At 41.1% G+C, this 16,325-nt stretch overlaps 1 protein-coding gene across 5 annotated transcripts in view; it reads left to right on the top strand.

Moving 5' to 3' along the window:
- Window positions 1-11,144, top strand: part of SLC11A2 (solute carrier family 11 member 2) — a 43,180-nt gene extending 32,036 nt beyond the window's left edge. For all 5 annotated transcript variants that reach the window (XM_066264997.1, XM_066265006.1, XM_066265015.1 and 2 more), the window contains exons 15-17: window positions 621-774; window positions 3,270-3,323; window positions 9,895-11,144. In XM_066264997.1, coding sequence (XP_066121094.1) covers window positions 621-774; window positions 3,270-3,323; window positions 9,895-9,972 — 286 coding nt within the window. In that variant the 3' untranslated portion in view covers window positions 9,973-11,144. The remainder of the gene's footprint in view (window positions 1-620; window positions 775-3,269; window positions 3,324-9,894) is intronic.
- The last annotated feature ends 5,181 nt before the right edge of the window (window positions 11,145-16,325 follow it).

Below are 16,325 nucleotides of genomic sequence, written 5' to 3'. Positions count from 1 at the left end.
CTGCATTTTTAGGGCTTGTTGCATTTTTAGGGACTTAAATAATAGGAGTTATTTCAGGGGTAGTCAACCTTTTTATACCTACAGCCCACTTTTGTATCTCTGTTAGTAGTAAAATTTTCTAACTGCCCACTGGTTCCACAGTAATGGTGATTTATAAAGTAGAGAAGTAACTTTACTTTATAAAATTTATAAAGCAGAGTTACAGCAAGTTAAAGTATATAATAATAATTACTTACCAAATACTTTATGTTGGATTTTTGCTAAGTTTGGCAGAATAAATCTTTATAAAACAACTTACTGTAGTTAAATCTATCTTTTTATTTATAATTTGATTGCTCCGCTACCGCCCACCATGAAAGCTGGAACTCTCACTAGTGGGCAGTAGGGACCAGGTTGACTACCACTGGGTTATTTGGTAGTACTTTTCCTGTTCTTTATCCCTAATAGTGTGTCTAACTTTGGCTTATTTAACCAAATCTGGGACATACTAAGAGTGATATTTCAGTTCATTTTGAAATGCTTCTTTCTCTTGTCCTGTCTATTCCACAAGATGTAGTGTCCTTTTCTGTTTGTGGACCAGCTAGACTATTCCACCAGTGACTGTGCTGATTTTTTTACAGAGGCTGGAGGATTGCAGGCGGGATCTTGGTCCTTATCGTCTGTTCCATCAACATGTACTTTGTTGTGATTTATGTCCGGGATCTAGGGCATGTATTATTGTATGTAGTGGCTGCTGTGGTCAGTGTGGCTTATCTAAGCTTTGTATTTTACTTGGTAAGTCCATTTGGGAGGGGCAGGGCATAGTTACCAGGGGTGGCAGAGGTGGGGCTGACTAACATCCAGAAAGGACCCAAAGGAGTACAGGCTATTGAGATAATTTAAAAACTATAGAAATGATCTCTGAAAGTATAGTTCTTGAGATAATTTACATGAAATTGTTAAATTAGCTGTCATTAAACTATAGCTATTCTTTTTTGGTTAAACAATATATATATATTTTTGTGACAGGGACAGAGAGAGACAGAGAGAGGGAAAGATAGGGACAGACAAACAGGAAGGGAGAGAGATGAGAAGCATCAATTCTTTCTTGCAGCACCTTAGTTGTTCACTGATTGCTTTCTCATCTGTGCCTTGACCGGGAGTTACAGCAGACAGTAACCTCTTGCTCATGCCAGCAACCTTGGGCTCAGGCTGGTGAGCTTTTTGCTCAAACCAGATGAGCCTGCGCTCAAGCTAGTGACCTCAGGGTTTTGAACCTGGGTCCTCCGCATCCCAGTCTGACACTCTGTCCACTGCTCCTCCACCTGGTCAGGCTAAACAATATTTTTAACCGTAAAATTTGGTTCCTAAGAGCTATCTTCTTATTTCTATTACTTTAGTCTAGTTTCCATTCTTTTTTTATTTTTTCTTCTAGTTTCCATTTTTGCTAATTCTTAACAAGATAGTATAGGAACTAGAAGAAGAGGAGCTGTATAGGAAAGAGAGAGTGGTACAAGATGGGGTTGGAGAAAGGTCTGTGCAGTGTGATTTCAGAGCTTTGGGTGGATCACATGTGGATTCACAGCCCTTCTCAGCTCTGCCACTTAGTAGCTGTCCAATAATGAAATAATTAAAAATTGGTATTCTCACATTAAATTATTTTAGAATTACTAAAAAATGATGGTTACAGCCTGACCTGTGGTGTCATATTGGATAAAGTGTCGACTTGGAACACTGAGGTCATGGGTTTGAAACCCCGGGCTTGCCTGGTCAAGACACATATGGGAGTTGATGCTTTCTGCTCTTCCCCCCTTCTCTCTCTCTCTAAAATGAATAAGTAAAATCTAAAAAAATAATGATGGTTACAAAACCACATAGAAAGGAATGCAGAATTATATATATATAATCAAAAATTTTCATAATTCTGGAGTCAATTATATAAAATTGGTAATAGTACTTACTTTAAGATGGTGGGATTATGGATGTATTCTCTTCTTTTTCCCCAAGTCATTTGTAACATTACTTATATTAATGAAAAATGGTTATAGCAACAACAGCAAATCCACCTCCCTGCTCTATGCAGCTTTCTCTGAAAAACACAAGGGTTGAAGATTAGGGACAGCAGAATTTATACCATATCTGCTAAAGAGAATGCTTTGAGGATGGAGGCTAGAAACCCACTGCTGATTTTTTTAACTCGTACCTGGTCCCCATGCCACAGGTTAGGTACTTGACTGAAAAATCACTGGAGTGAATATTGAAAAACTATGTCCTAGATTGACACATTCCTTTTATTTTGCTCTCCAGTAAACCTTGGGCACACTAAGATGATGCTGACCCTGTAATCTAGGGACTTACTCCAAGGCAACCCAAGGAACTAAATATGTCCTTGACAGGAATTGTTTTTAAAATTTGCTATCAAGGTTAAGGAGATCCTTCTTTCATGTAAATTGTTTATGAAGGTTCTGAGTGGTCCTCAGGCACGCTGAGACTATTGAGATTGTTGAAGACAGTTTTTAAGGCCGAGGGCTCTTTCTAGAGTGGTCTACTGCTGTTTTGCTCCGAAACTTCATAGAGCAGCTTACGGGACTCTTCACTTGGCTGTGTGCTGTGCAGGAAGCATGGTACAGAGTTGTAGTTACTCGTGGATGGATTTTAGTAGAAAATTTATTATGATTAATAACAATTAAAATAGTCAAGGCAAAAATCAAAAGGATTTTGAACTTATGTAACCTAAAGTAGAATAAAGAAAAATACTCAACAATTTACACAACATCATGAGGGCCCTTATCTTCCCTGGCGTCAGGGGGAACTGCAGCAGAGCATCTTATCCCACCCTGAAAAACTGACTCAGTCATTCCTGCAGCCATTTCATTTTGTGACCCTTTTTGTTTGTGTTCAGTTGAGTTCAAATTCATATATTTATATTACTGTTCCTCCATAGTCTGTCATTCATTCCCCTCATCATGAGGAATGAGCTAGGACGGAAGAAAAGTAGTCTTCAGGGACCTCCAAGTCTGATAAAAGAAACAAACTGCAAACACAAAGCAGTAGGAGCAGAGGGAACTTAGTATTGTAACTAGTATGAAAAAACTTTGCTGAAGAAGGCAGATTCCAGGATGTTTTGAAGGGGTGGTGGATTTGGAGAATGACTTGGTGACAGAAGATAGGCAAAATTGGATGTTCAAGGAAGAGAGCAAGTTTGCCTCTGAGCCTTACAATGTGAGCAATCACAGTGGGTAAGAGACTCCTAAGAGAGTTTGGTGAATGATGGCTGTTTTGTCTTTCAGATTTGGCAATGTTTGATTGCATTGGGCATGTCCTTTCTGGATTGTGGGCGCACGGTAAGCACCTCTAGAGTCCTGACTGAAGAAGCCTCCAGTGACTACACTAAGTAAACACTGGGTCAGTCTGTCTGATCCAGGTAGCCATCAGAGCCAGTGTGTTTCTATGGTTTACTGTGTGAACATAGCCCAAAGTATGTGCTGTTGCACAGAGTACATTTAGGACTCAACTGTGTGTTGCGAAAGACTTTATTTCACATACATTTGAAAGGTGGAAATTTTTTTTTCCCTGACCTCATAATCTGGAAACTGGATTAGATAGGATCTTTGAAAAACTGATAATTTGCTGCTGTCGTTCTAACACTACACTTTTCAGGAGCTGCTGAGGGCCAGCTTATTTTATCCTTTTGAGAGATAAATCTATATGCATGATTCTTAACTAGGGAATATGTTAAAAAAATTTATGAAATGCAATAAATTTTATAATAAAAGTACAGAATGGGTATGCAGATTTGTTTATTAAAAAATAATGGCCTGACCAGGTGGTGGCACAGTGGATAGAGTGTCAGACTGGGATGTGGAGGTCGCCAGTTTGAGTGCGGGCTCATCTGGTTTGAGCAAAGCTCACCAGCTTGGACCCAAGGTCGCTGGCTCAAGCAAGGGGTTACTCAGTCTGCTGTAGCCCCCCGGTCAAGGCACATATGAGAAAGCAGTCATTGAGAAACTAAGGTGCCACAGCAAAGAATTGATGCTTCTCATCTCTCTCCCTTCCTGTCTGTCTGTTCCTCTCTCTGTCACACACACAAAAAATTAATGGACTATAAAAGGTTGAAAATTACTTATGCATACCCTTATAATTATTTTAATTATAAAAATATGAAATTTCAACTAGAGTGGTTTTATTTATTTTAAATATGAGATTAAGAGACATCTACCTCTATCAGGTTCAGGATTCTTTTATTTCTACTTCAGATTTCTCAGTGGAAGTTAAGAGGGGTGAGAAAGCATAAAGGTGATAAGTGGACAAATAGCAAAACTTATCTGTAGGTGGTTACAAATCACCTTGAAAATCACTTAGATTTTCTTCAGAGATTGAACACTTATCAGGATTTTCTTGAGAGTCCTGATTTTAATAACTTCTCTGTTAATACACAGAGCTTTCCTGATACTTACTCTCGAGCACATATACTTGTAAAACCTTTACCTTCCTCCTTCCTCCTTTCATGATTGAAAAAGATGGTAGCATTTATAAACTGATGTTCTCATAAGACTTTGGGGTGAGGAGAAAAGACTTGAAAAGACAAGAAGAGCCATCTGTTAAATTCCTAAATGCCACCTCCTACCAGAGCCACATGTTTTCCAGAAGTATGCCCAGGACGACTTGCAAGGCAGTCTCAGGCGCTGTGGACCTAACCTCTACAAAGCTCTCTTTCAGCAAGTCAATAGGTATCACCATGGTTGCAAAGTTCTCTCTTGGCAAGGTTGTACTGGGCTACCTCTCTTCAGCCATTCCCTCAGAGGGAAAAGCTTTGAGACCAGATGGTGGAGCTCTGGAGTCAAAGGAAATGGGTCCCTTCAGCATGAAGCTGCTGTTCTTCAGCCACTTGGACATTGGAGCCTGAGACTATGTGATTATGTTAAATCAAATCACATTATCTGATGGAGTTAGATAAGTCTTTTATAGCTGTTGACTTGGTGAGGACAGTAATGGCAATGGCATTGAATGACTTCTCATTTTGTGGGGGGGCTTTCCTTCTGGAGTCCTGGTGAATTGATGTTCTCTGTTCAGTTGTGCATGTAAAAGTATCAGCATTATTGCTGGTACTTTTCACACAGACTGTATAAATTGTCTTTTATAATCATTAAGGGTAAACTGCTATTTCAGTGACTGTACCTTTATCTTAGCCGCTCAAGTAATACAGCACAGGATAAGGAAAGACACATTTCCTTAACTCTTTTTTTCTCATACCCACCCATTTCCCTTGTGACAATATCAGAGTTATATCCTAAACTGTATTAGGTCTGGCCAAATTGACCAAAACATTGTTTATAAAGATGGTACAGAAATATTTACCTTTGCTCTCAGTCTGTGGGCCCAGTCAGTCTCAGATTCATAAATGTTTAGAAGCCCAGGTAAAAACTTCCAGTTTTCTTTTAGAAGTTGTATTTATGACTTGCAATGATAAATAACTTTTTCCCAATTAAATGGCATTTTTTAATACTATGTATGTAGTATTTCACAACATTAAGCACTCCCATACTGTATTCCACTTGATCCTCAGATAATGTACTTCAACCAGTGCTCTGGGTGCAATGAAAAACGTTTAGCCCTTTAATCTTTTCCAGGGCCAGCATGTGCAGTATGTTTTGGCATTGTCTTTGTGTGGAATGTTTAAGGATGTACAGTTGTACTTTATGTAAATTGGTCTTCATTCTCCATCGATGTGACATGAAATAATTGTGCCACTACAGCACATGAGGAATAACAGGGATGAGGAATGCAGTTCGGCTCCTGTGAGGTCCTGCTAGTGGCTTTAGGAGTAGTTACAACAAAGCTCTTAGTAACCATTTAACAGACAATATGTAAACTTGGTTTGTAATTAAAAACATTTTTCTTTTTCCAATTTGGTTTCCTGGTATTTTTTTTTACCTTGAAAAAGTTTATTAATGAGAGCCTCAACAACTTTGAAATACTGAACATCAAGTACCACCTGGAATGACATGTTAAGCCCACCCACACTCTTCGTATTTTCTCTTTAGAAGGGATAGAGAGATAAATGGGGTTAGTCCCTAGAAGACTTGATGAGCTGCATACCAAACACTAATTTCTGCTTACCCGCCTCATCAGATAGTTCTGCTTTTGCTAAAGGTCACATTATTATCATATTTAAACTTGAAAAAAATTGTTACCCGAACCCTAACCCTCTGCCTTTCTTTGCTCTAAATTTAGTAGTGGAATTCAAATAATTTAACAACTGAGTCTCTGCCCTGATGACCATTTTAAGTATAAAAAAGTGATATACTGAAAGGTAGTTTATTATTTCATGCATGTAATACTTAAATAAGAACAATAAAGGTACACAAACTAGATTATAAGAAAGTTTTAAAATATTAATGAAAAAATATTAAATAATACTTGACAAAAATACAATAAAACTGTTATTTAAGATATTTCCATATTGCTTCGTGATTGGCGTCCTCACAATTTTCTTTGCTTTTTAAAAATTTTTATTATTTTTAATTTTTATTTATTCATTTTAGAGAGGAGAGGGAGAGAGAGAGAGAGAGAGAGAGAGAGAGGAGAGACAGAAGGGGGGAGGAACTGAAAGCATCAACTCCCATATGTGCCTTGACCAGGCAAGCCCAGGGTTTTGAACTGGTGACCTCAGCATTTCCAGGTCAACGCTTTATCCACTGCGCCACTACAAGTCAGGCAATTTTTTTTGCTTTTATCTGAGCATCATCGGCTGTGTGATTTATCTTTAATCATCTTTTCAATGTAGTGGTAGGATCCCATTTTTTTAGAATGTAAATTTGTGATTTCCACACTGGGCGGCTGCCCAGGTTCCCAACTTGAAGAGAACCCTGATTACAAGTGCCATTTTAACAACCACTTTGCTGATCTCAACAAAAAGATTAGGTATTGGTTCTGCTGAATTGGTGCCAACTGGCTGAATCCCACCACTGTCTAGACTGAACATTTTTCTACCTGTAATCATATTTCACCAATGAAATAGGTGTATATATTTTGTATATATTGCTAATAAAAAGGAATATTTGAAAAGAGAAAATCAAAATTGTTTAGCTTAAAAATGAGCATTTTGGTAGACCCAGTATAAATGGGAATATTGGCACCATTTAGTAAAGACAAGTTCAGGCATAGTGAATTACTAGCCCTGTCACCAGACTCATGACAGGAAAATCTGAGTCAACATTTCATATGTCCGAAGAGTATCACTAAAACTTAATTTTATTTTTTTCTGTTGCAAGCTTTCCCTGTCTTATATCATAGGAGTAATATGGGAATATTGCTCTCTTTCTTGTCCTACCTCATTTAACTGCTTTAATTTGGGTTTAATTTCAAAACAAATAAAATGCATAACAATTTGAAGATCCTGATTTGAGAGATCTCCTTTAGCTCTGTCCTGGAATTCTTTCTGCTTCTTCATTGGCTAGGCCCTGTGAATCGAAATGTGTCAGCTTCTCTTGACACCTTAGCTTCTGAATGTATAAAACAGCTGACACTTAATACTATGTGCTAATCCTGGTCTAAGCATATGTGATCTCATTTAATTCTTAAAATTAGAGGATCAACTTCATAAAGATGAGGCAACCTAGAGGCCAAAAAATAAAATAACTTCCCCAATTACATTGCTAATGTACAAGTGGCATATGAACTTGAATAGCTTAACTATAAGGCCCATGCTATTAATTAGCAAGCCGTCTTACATAATATCTAGTACACCCTTCATGTGAGTTTAAAACACCAAGCTTTGACATTTAGCAGCACCAGAAACAATACACAGAAGCATTTGCTTGATACTTAGTGTTGGAATATTTTTAGCTCAGAAGTTGCCAACTGGTAGTCGAATTTTGTTTGTCCTGCATTAAATTAAAAGAATAACAGTGCTTTTTGGCAGGTAGAGAAAATGGGCAGGATCCTATCCCATCAATAGCTAAGAACTAATTAATAGTAAGTTGACTCATTTGTTTTACCTCTCTGCCCCTGAAAGGATTTTAGCCTATGTCTGTGCCATTTAGCCTCATTTCTCAGTCTCATAGCAATATGACAAACTTCTCTGTGAAGTTCTGTTAAGTCACCTAAGTGATATACTCTGGGGATCATGGAACTAATAATGCAGTCCTTGCTTACTACATAATGAGGAAGCCCACCACGGTTGCTCACTTGTGAAAAGGCTGCAATGAATTGTCAGTATATCTGACAACTGCTGTTGGTTAGAAAAACCTGAAATGTAAAACACTAAAGTGAGTAAGTCTGAAGATGATATTTTTCTGTCTTAAGGCCAGTGTGACTTAGTATTTCCTAGCCCATTAATTGAAAATAGTTTTATCTTCGGCTCCATTTGGACTCATCTTTATGCAGTCATCACATGCCTGTGAGGTATACAGGACAGTTTGTAAACATGGTAAAAGAGATTATGTTTTTCTGACTAGGTGGTAGCACAGTGTATAGAGTTGACCTGGGATGCTGAAGACCCAGGTTTGAAAACCTGAGGTTGCTGGCTTTAGAGTGGGGTTGCTGGTTTGAGCATGCAGTCGCTTGGCTTGAGTGTGGGATCATAGACATGACCCCGTTGCACTGGCTTGAGCCCAAAGCTCGCTGGCTTGAGCAAGGGGTCACTGGCTTGGCTGGAGCCCCCACCCCCATCAAGCACATATGAGAAAGCAATCAATGAACAACTAAAGTGCTGCGACTATAAGTTGATGCTGCACATCTCTCTCCCTGTCTGTCCCTCTCACTTGCTTAAAAAAATTATGTTTATTGTACACTGACATGAGATAGCATATTAACGTACTTGAAATTTGCAAAGGTAGCATTTATTTCCATTTTGCAATTAAGTTGGATAAGGCTCAGAAAGTATAACATGACTTGCTCAAGGTCATAGGAAGTGGCAGAGTTGGAGCTTGAACCCAACTCCAGTGTCTTTTTCAACTCTGCTATGATAGGAATATTTTCTTCCTATGGATTCATAGTCTGCATTCTGCACTCATTCACAGGCTGCTGTTGTCAAGGGACAGTAACATTTCTAAATCCCTGAGTAGTAACAGTAGGGCTAAAATGAGATTCAGTGATTATCCCACAGTGTATGCAGAGGAGAGGAAGAGTATGAAATACAGCTTCACAGATCCTAGCATGTGTTTTAAAAGCAGGTGAAGTTATTCTGATTCAGATTGACAAATATTTGGGACCCATAGGTCATTTTTTCTCTTAGCACATGCCATTTTATGTTTATTTGTTTTGTTTTTTAATGACTTTGTTCAGATGCCAAAGGATAATTGGACTCAGGATTTAGACCATTTGAAATTTGATTTCCTACACACAATACTAAAATACAAAAGCAGTCAGTACATTTTCCCTTAATATCCTTATCAGAAGCACCCATCCTGCAGCAAAGTGTGTTTATAAGAATAATCAAAGAGTTGGATTGGGACGTAGAGGACCCAAGTTTGAATCCCTGAGGTCGCTGGCTTGAGTGCGGGCTCACCATCTTGAGCGCGGGGTTGCTGGCTTGAGCGTGGGGTCATAGACACGACCCCATGTTCACTGGCTTGAGCCCAAGGTTGTTAGCTTGAGCAAGGGGTCACTTGGTCTGCTGTAGACCCCTGGTCAAGGCACATATGAGAAAGCAATCAATGAACAACTAAGGAGCCGCAATGAAGAATTGATGCTTCTCATCTCCCTTCCTGCCTGTCCTTCCCTATCTGTCCGTCCCATTCCCCCCCCCCCCGCCGCCCCCTGACCCTGGCTCTCTTTCTTATAAAAAAGAAATCAGTGTAGCAGTACTGAACAGAGGCCATACTGATATGCTATTTATAGAAGCTTAAGTGCCAATTTGAATACTTCAATACTTAAAAATCAATCTAACCTTTTCTATTTTTTTGTCCTTAGTACCATCTGGGATTGACAGCTCAGCCTGAACTCTACCTTCTGAACACCATGGATACTGACTCACTTGTGTCTAGATGACTGACAGCCTGAGAGACTGTATAAGAACCATTTTCTCTTAGTCCATTTGTGTCAAGCGTCCTGTTAACATCTCTGTTAGTTCAGAGGTGAGTTTAGTTCAAATGTTTAGAACAAAAGGTAAAGATTTCCTCATGGGAAGGTTGTTAAAAGCTGAGAGCTGTTAAGTATAGGTCAGAGACCCGCCTACCTCACAACAGTCCTGTAATGGCCAGAGTTCATTGATTGGCCTGTGATAGCCACACATCCCTATGGGCTTGTGTCTTAACTTCTGGAATTGAAAAAATATATATGTGTATGTATTTATGTAAACCTGAACATATCAGTTTGGGTAGAGTTCTAAGGGTGTAAAAACTGATATATCTTTTGTATTTTTAAAAAACATTCAGACAAACAGATACTTGTTTTGTCTGGATCACAGTGAGAAAGGAAAGGGAGTAATGCTCTTTTTCAGATGAACTGGTCAAACTGACTTACCTTTTAAAGTGGCACATGACTATGGCCAGTTAAATATCACTTCAGTTTAAATCAACCAGAGACTCTTAGTAACTGTTGATACTAGCACATCATTTCTAAAGGAAACATTTCTTATGTTTGGCAATCATAAGAATAATTCTAGTTATTGATGTGTTTTTATAATTATTATTCTCTTGTTGCTTTTTTTGAATTATTTTTCAGAGATATGATGGTATTTTCCAAAGAGCTTAATACCTATTAACAAGATCCAGAAGCCAAAGATCAGTTTTTCCTGCTGCATTATTTAATGCAGATCATTCTAGCATTCAAGTTTTAGACTTAAAAAGAAGAACCATCTAATATTTTAACTTCTGTTGTAAGTTCCAACAGAAGATAATGGAGATGTTAGTTTTCTTTCTCATATTTGTATAGTCCCATCATGTTTTCTCTTCCTGCTTTTCCCATTAACAATCCAACATCATTTCTAGGTCCAAAGCTTATTTCCAGGGTGGCTTATATTTCTGATGTTGAATCTCTTCAGGAATGCTAAGTATTTTATTTCAAGATATTTGTACCAAGTAGTAATATGAGATTAGAACTAGACTGGCACTTGGAAGATTAGTCAACTGCCTATTTCCATGTGATTTTTTTGATCCCTTTTCCTAACCAGAATTGCTTTTCCTTAAAATTTTTATAATAAAATTTTATATATATAAATGGGAAGTTTTTGCATGATTATCTGAAAAGTCGGAAGATTTTCAACACTGGGCTCACAGCCCTGCATGGAAGTGCGGTTGGCCGGAACTGAATGGCAGCTGTTTTCAATAGAATGAACTTCAGGGTGGATACACCTCTTCACTCAGTTCCTTCCAGCCCCAAAGGCACTGAATTTATAAACCTTGCAGCGTTTGTTTGACTTTGAGTAACATTTTCTTCTTTCAACATAAAAGTTAAATATCTGACCTTTCTGCCTTATTTTAAAACTTGTATCTTTCAATAAGACTTTTAAAAAATCTAGACTTCAAGATAAAAAATGCTTATCTTCATTTATAATGATTTGGTCGCCAAGACGCAGTGATATCTCTAAGATGGTACTCCCCCCACCCCTTATTTTATTTATTTATTTATTTTTTTACAAAGACAGAGAGAGAGTCAGAGAGAGGGATAGACAGGGACAGACAGACAGGAACAGAGAGATGAGAAGCATCAATCAGTTTTTCATTGCACATTGCAACACCTTAGTTGTTCATTGACTGCTTTCTCATATGTGCCTTGACTGCGGGCCTTCAGCAGACCAAGTAACCCCTTGCTCAAGCCAGCGACCTTGGGTTCAAGCTGGTGAGCTTTTGCTCAAACCAGAGGAGCCCGTGCTCAAGCTGGCGACCTCGGGGTCTCGAACCTGGGTACTCAACATCCCAGTCTGGCGCTCTATCCACTGTGCCACTGCCTGGTCAGGCTATTTTTATTTTATTTTAATGAGAGTAAGGGAGGCAGAGAGACTCCCTTATGTGCCCCCACCAGGATCCACCCAGCTTGCCCACTAGGGGGTGATGCTCTGCTTATCTGGGGCCATTGCTCTGTTGCTCAGCAACTGAGCCATTTTTTTTTAGCACCTGAGGGGAGGCCACAGAGCCATTCTCAGTGCTGAGGTTGCTTGAACCAATTGATTCATGGCTGCGGGAAGGGGAGAGAGAAGCAAGAAGGTGGAGAAGCAGATGGATGATTGTTTTTCTTTTTTTTTTTTTTTTGTATTTTTCTGAAGCTGGAAATGGGGAGAGACAGTCAGACTCCCACATGCGCCTGACCAGGATCCACCTGGCACGCCCACCAGGGGCGACGCTCTGCCCACCAGGGGGCAATGCTCTGTCCCTCTGGGGCGTCGCTCTGCCGCAACCAGAGCCACTCTAGTGCCTGGGGCAGAGGCCAAGGAGCCATCCCCAGCGCCCGGGCCATCTTTGCTCCAATGGAGCCTTGGCTGTGGGAGGGGAAGAGAGAGACAGAGAGGAAGGAGGGGGGGAGTGGAGAAGCAAATGGGTGCTTCTCCTATGTGCCCTGGCCGGGAATCGAACCCAGGTCCCCCGCACGCCAGGCCAACGCTCTACCGCTGAGCCAACCGGCCAGGGGCCAGGGCCGGATGGTTGCTTTTCTTGTGTGCCCTGACCGGGAATCAAACCCAAGACATCCGCACGCTGGGCTGATGCACTGACAAACCATTCAGGTCCTCTAAGATTGTACATTAATATTTCCTCATTTATACTTCAGAGGCCGTTAAGACTTCTAAGAACAGCAGCCCAACAACCCACATTATAGTCCTGATTTTAAATACGAAACTGAATTAACATCAATTACCAGCTTTCACTTGAGTTTTTTTGTTTTGTTTTGTTTTGTTTTGGTTAGAGAGAGACAGAGAAAAGAAGGGAGAGAGATAAGAAGCATCAACTTGTAGTTGCAGCACTTTAGTTGTTCATTGATTGCTTCTCATATGTGTCTGTTGTAAAGTGATGTACTTTAATCCGCAGGTTACATAGAGACACCAAGGCAGGTTACAGAAGAAATTCTGAGGAGTTTATTTATGAGCCAGCTAGCTACATGGGACATAGTCCCACATCATGTAGGGCCTTATATAGTTCTCAGCCTGCTTTTATACAAAATCAAGGACTGGTTGGAGTGGGTAAGGAGGGGCTTGTGATCCCTTTATCTAGAGGTATACGTTACTCTCATGACTTTAGGGCACTGGTTCTCAAAGTGTGCGCCAGGGCACACTGGTGCGTCCTATAAGATTTCCAGTTGCGCCCTATGGTATTCCAGAGGAATATGTGCCTGTTGCAGACCAAAAAAACCAAGATTTGGAGTTTAGATTTTTGGGGGACAGAGGTGTGGGGAATTGTCTGTAAGCTGACAGTCTGCCCAACCCCCCACCTCACTTGCCTGATTAGGTTGCAAAAGGCTGTTAAGCTGTAGGGCTGGATTGTTTACACTACCCCCCATGTTCCCTGGAAAGACTGGAGGCAAGTTTCTTCTATCCTTTGGTGTAAAGTTAAGATGATATGTATGGTGAGGGTTTTCTCCACTCAACACAAGAGTAAAAAGAGAGGAATTCTTCAATGTATTGATGAAGAACGAGAGTTTGCCTTTCAAATATATGCCTAAACATTGAAGAAATCACTAGGACACATCAGGCTCATGTTTCTCATAAACACAAGAATGAAAAAACTTAACACATTTGTGCCGGGACCTGCCGAATCTACTAAATCTTACTAAGAATGTATCTATATATATAAAAAGATAACTTTTTGTCATTTTTTAATTTTTAACCCCTCTTTTTTATGAATTCTAAAAAGCATAACAAAAAATGTAACAGAAAAATGTTTTTTAATGTCAGAATAAATTTAATTTTGTTGTATTTATTTTGATTAATTACCATAAAGGCATGCTTGGACTTTATATTTTTTCTTTAATATTTGATTTAATTATTATACTTCTCAGAAATTTGTATATAGTGCGCCTACAATTATTTGTAGGATTTTAAATGCGCCCTGACTTCAAAAAGTTTGAGAACCTCTGCTTTAGGGTGAGTCTGAGTATAGGAATTCTTGATTAAGGTACATAAACATTGTTTTCTAAGGTTTACAGCGAAGTTCTATCTTCTTTGCTCTGTGTGGCAAGTGGCCCCAGGCACCCTTTCAGAGAATTCTAGGAATCAGCTAAACTATGACTAGATGACCCAGTTGTCCTTGTAAGCCAGGAAGCTCCTGCATTCTTCTCTTTCCATTCCCTACAGAAAGGAGGGGGTAAGAAGCCTGAATTTTCCTCTTTAAAATGGCATTGCTAATACTAGGTTTTACAGTTCCTTGGCACCTTATCACATTCCTCACTGATTTTATTTCATGGGTCATATCCTTGACTCATTCTAACGAGATGCAGGAGGCTGTTGAGTAGGCAGGGGCCTAAAGGTGTTTTTTTTTTTTTTTTTGTATTTTTCTGAAGTTGGAAACGGGGAGGCAGTCAGACAGACTCCCGCATGCGCCCGACCGGGATCCACCCAGCATGCCCACCAGGGGGCGATGCTCTGTTGCAACCAGAGCCATTCTAGCACCTGAGGCAGAGGCCAAGGAGCCATCCTCAGCGCCCGGGCCAACTTTGCTCCAATGGAGCCTTGGCTGCAGGAGGGGAAGAGAGAGATGGAGAGGAAGGAGAAGGGGGGGGTGGAGAAGCAGATGGGCGCTTCTCCTGTGTGCCCTGGTCGGGAATTAAACCTGGGACTCCGGCATGTCAGGCCGATGCTCTACCACTGAGCCAACTGGCCAGAGCAGCAGAGGCCTAAAGTTAAGGCTAGGATTATTGATCTGCAGATCTTGGGTGGTAGCAGAGCAACCAAATGGAGTTGCGATTGGCCCACTATGAAAGCTGGAACGCCCACTAGTAAGCAGGAGGGACCAGGTTGATCAGCGTTGCAAATGTGGGTGGTTTTTATAAAATGGTTCGCCATTATGGGTCTAATTAAAAGGAGTTCCTCAGTGAGTTTCCTCAGGCTTCAGCTGTGCATAGACCAGCCAGCTTCCAGTTTGTGGCTGGAGCAGGGCATGCTGTCCTTCTTAGGGTCAACTTACAAGGGTGGTGGGGTCAGTCTCTGCTGTCCACGAGGGTGTCTCTGCTGGGACTGCAGGCTTCAAACAGCTGTGGTGGACACAGGCAGGTATACCTTCTATCTTGGCAGCAGTGGGAGTGGTCAGGATCATGGTGTATGGACCCAACCGCGAGGGAGTCAGTCCTTGGGTGGTGTACTTCTTTACCCAGACTGAGTCCCCAGGCTGAAAGGGATGTGCCAGATCTCCTGGCAGTGCTGGATGTAAGGTATTTTTCCCCGCCAAGAAGGAAGGAAGGGGCCTGGAGCCGCAAAGTGTGGAATAACTAAAAGGCTTTATTCAGTACAGAGTGCGCATCCCGCCCGGCAAGGTTCCCTGGCCCTGAGGTAAGATGGAGGCCAGGGAAGTTGCAAGGATTAAACCACATGGGAGATATTTAAAGGGGTCCCTCTAGGGAAGTCGAGCTAACATAACGTGGTGAAATCCCACTGGCTGGTAGACGGTCGCTTTTTTCCAAAGGGTTCCTGTGAATCCTCCTTTGGCGCACTTGGTTGTGGGCGGTCTTAGCCAAAGTTCGTGGGTCTGAGTTTCTCAAGTGACCATTCCCCATTATCTACCGACCTTACATTCTAACCTTTAGTGTTAAATAGAAAAAGGGGTGTCGTTTATTCATCTGGCTACTTCCTGCTGAATAGGGGCATCATGAGGAGGGGAGATCAGAAGGTGGTGGCTTTGAGGGGTGTCGGGAGGAACATCTGTTTGGCTGTGACTGGAAAAACTTCGCAGATGCGGTCCTGTAAGGATTTAAAAAAAAAAAAAAGAGGAGTAATAGGGGAATTTGCAGGGTCCAGCCTTTTGGTGAGCTGGAGATGGATGGAGTCCAGTGATTCCAACTGCCAGTGGTCCTGTAAGGAGGCAAGCTTGAGGCAGAACTGCATGTCAGGAGTGGCGTAAAAAGGGGAAAGGAAGGGGTCCCATCCATTCCCATAACCGAGACCTGTGAGGGAACTAGAGGTCCAGAGTGTGATGGCAAAACAGAGAAGGTAGCCCCCGTGTCCACAAGAAATGAGATGGAGTTACCCACTCGTTGCAGCATACCCTGGGTTCTCTGAGTCCAGGCTGTGTCCTAGGAGTTCAAGTGATGCACTCACCTGGCTGGATTGACCTCCCATTTGGGTGGCTTGTCCTCCACGTAGAGGTGCTGAGGAAAAACTTGTTGCCCAAAGGGCAATCACTCCGCCAGTGACTGGGCTGTTTGTAGTCAGGGCAGGCTCAGTGGGCAGTCGCCAGGAGGGGCCCTGCCAGGACCAGTGG

The sequence above is a fragment of the Saccopteryx bilineata genome, chromosome 1 (assembly GCF_036850765.1).
Source record: "Saccopteryx bilineata isolate mSacBil1 chromosome 1, mSacBil1_pri_phased_curated, whole genome shotgun sequence".
NCBI lineage: Eukaryota > Metazoa > Chordata > Mammalia > Chiroptera > Emballonuridae > Saccopteryx > Saccopteryx bilineata.
This window is presented reverse-complemented; position numbering and strand designations above follow the sequence as displayed.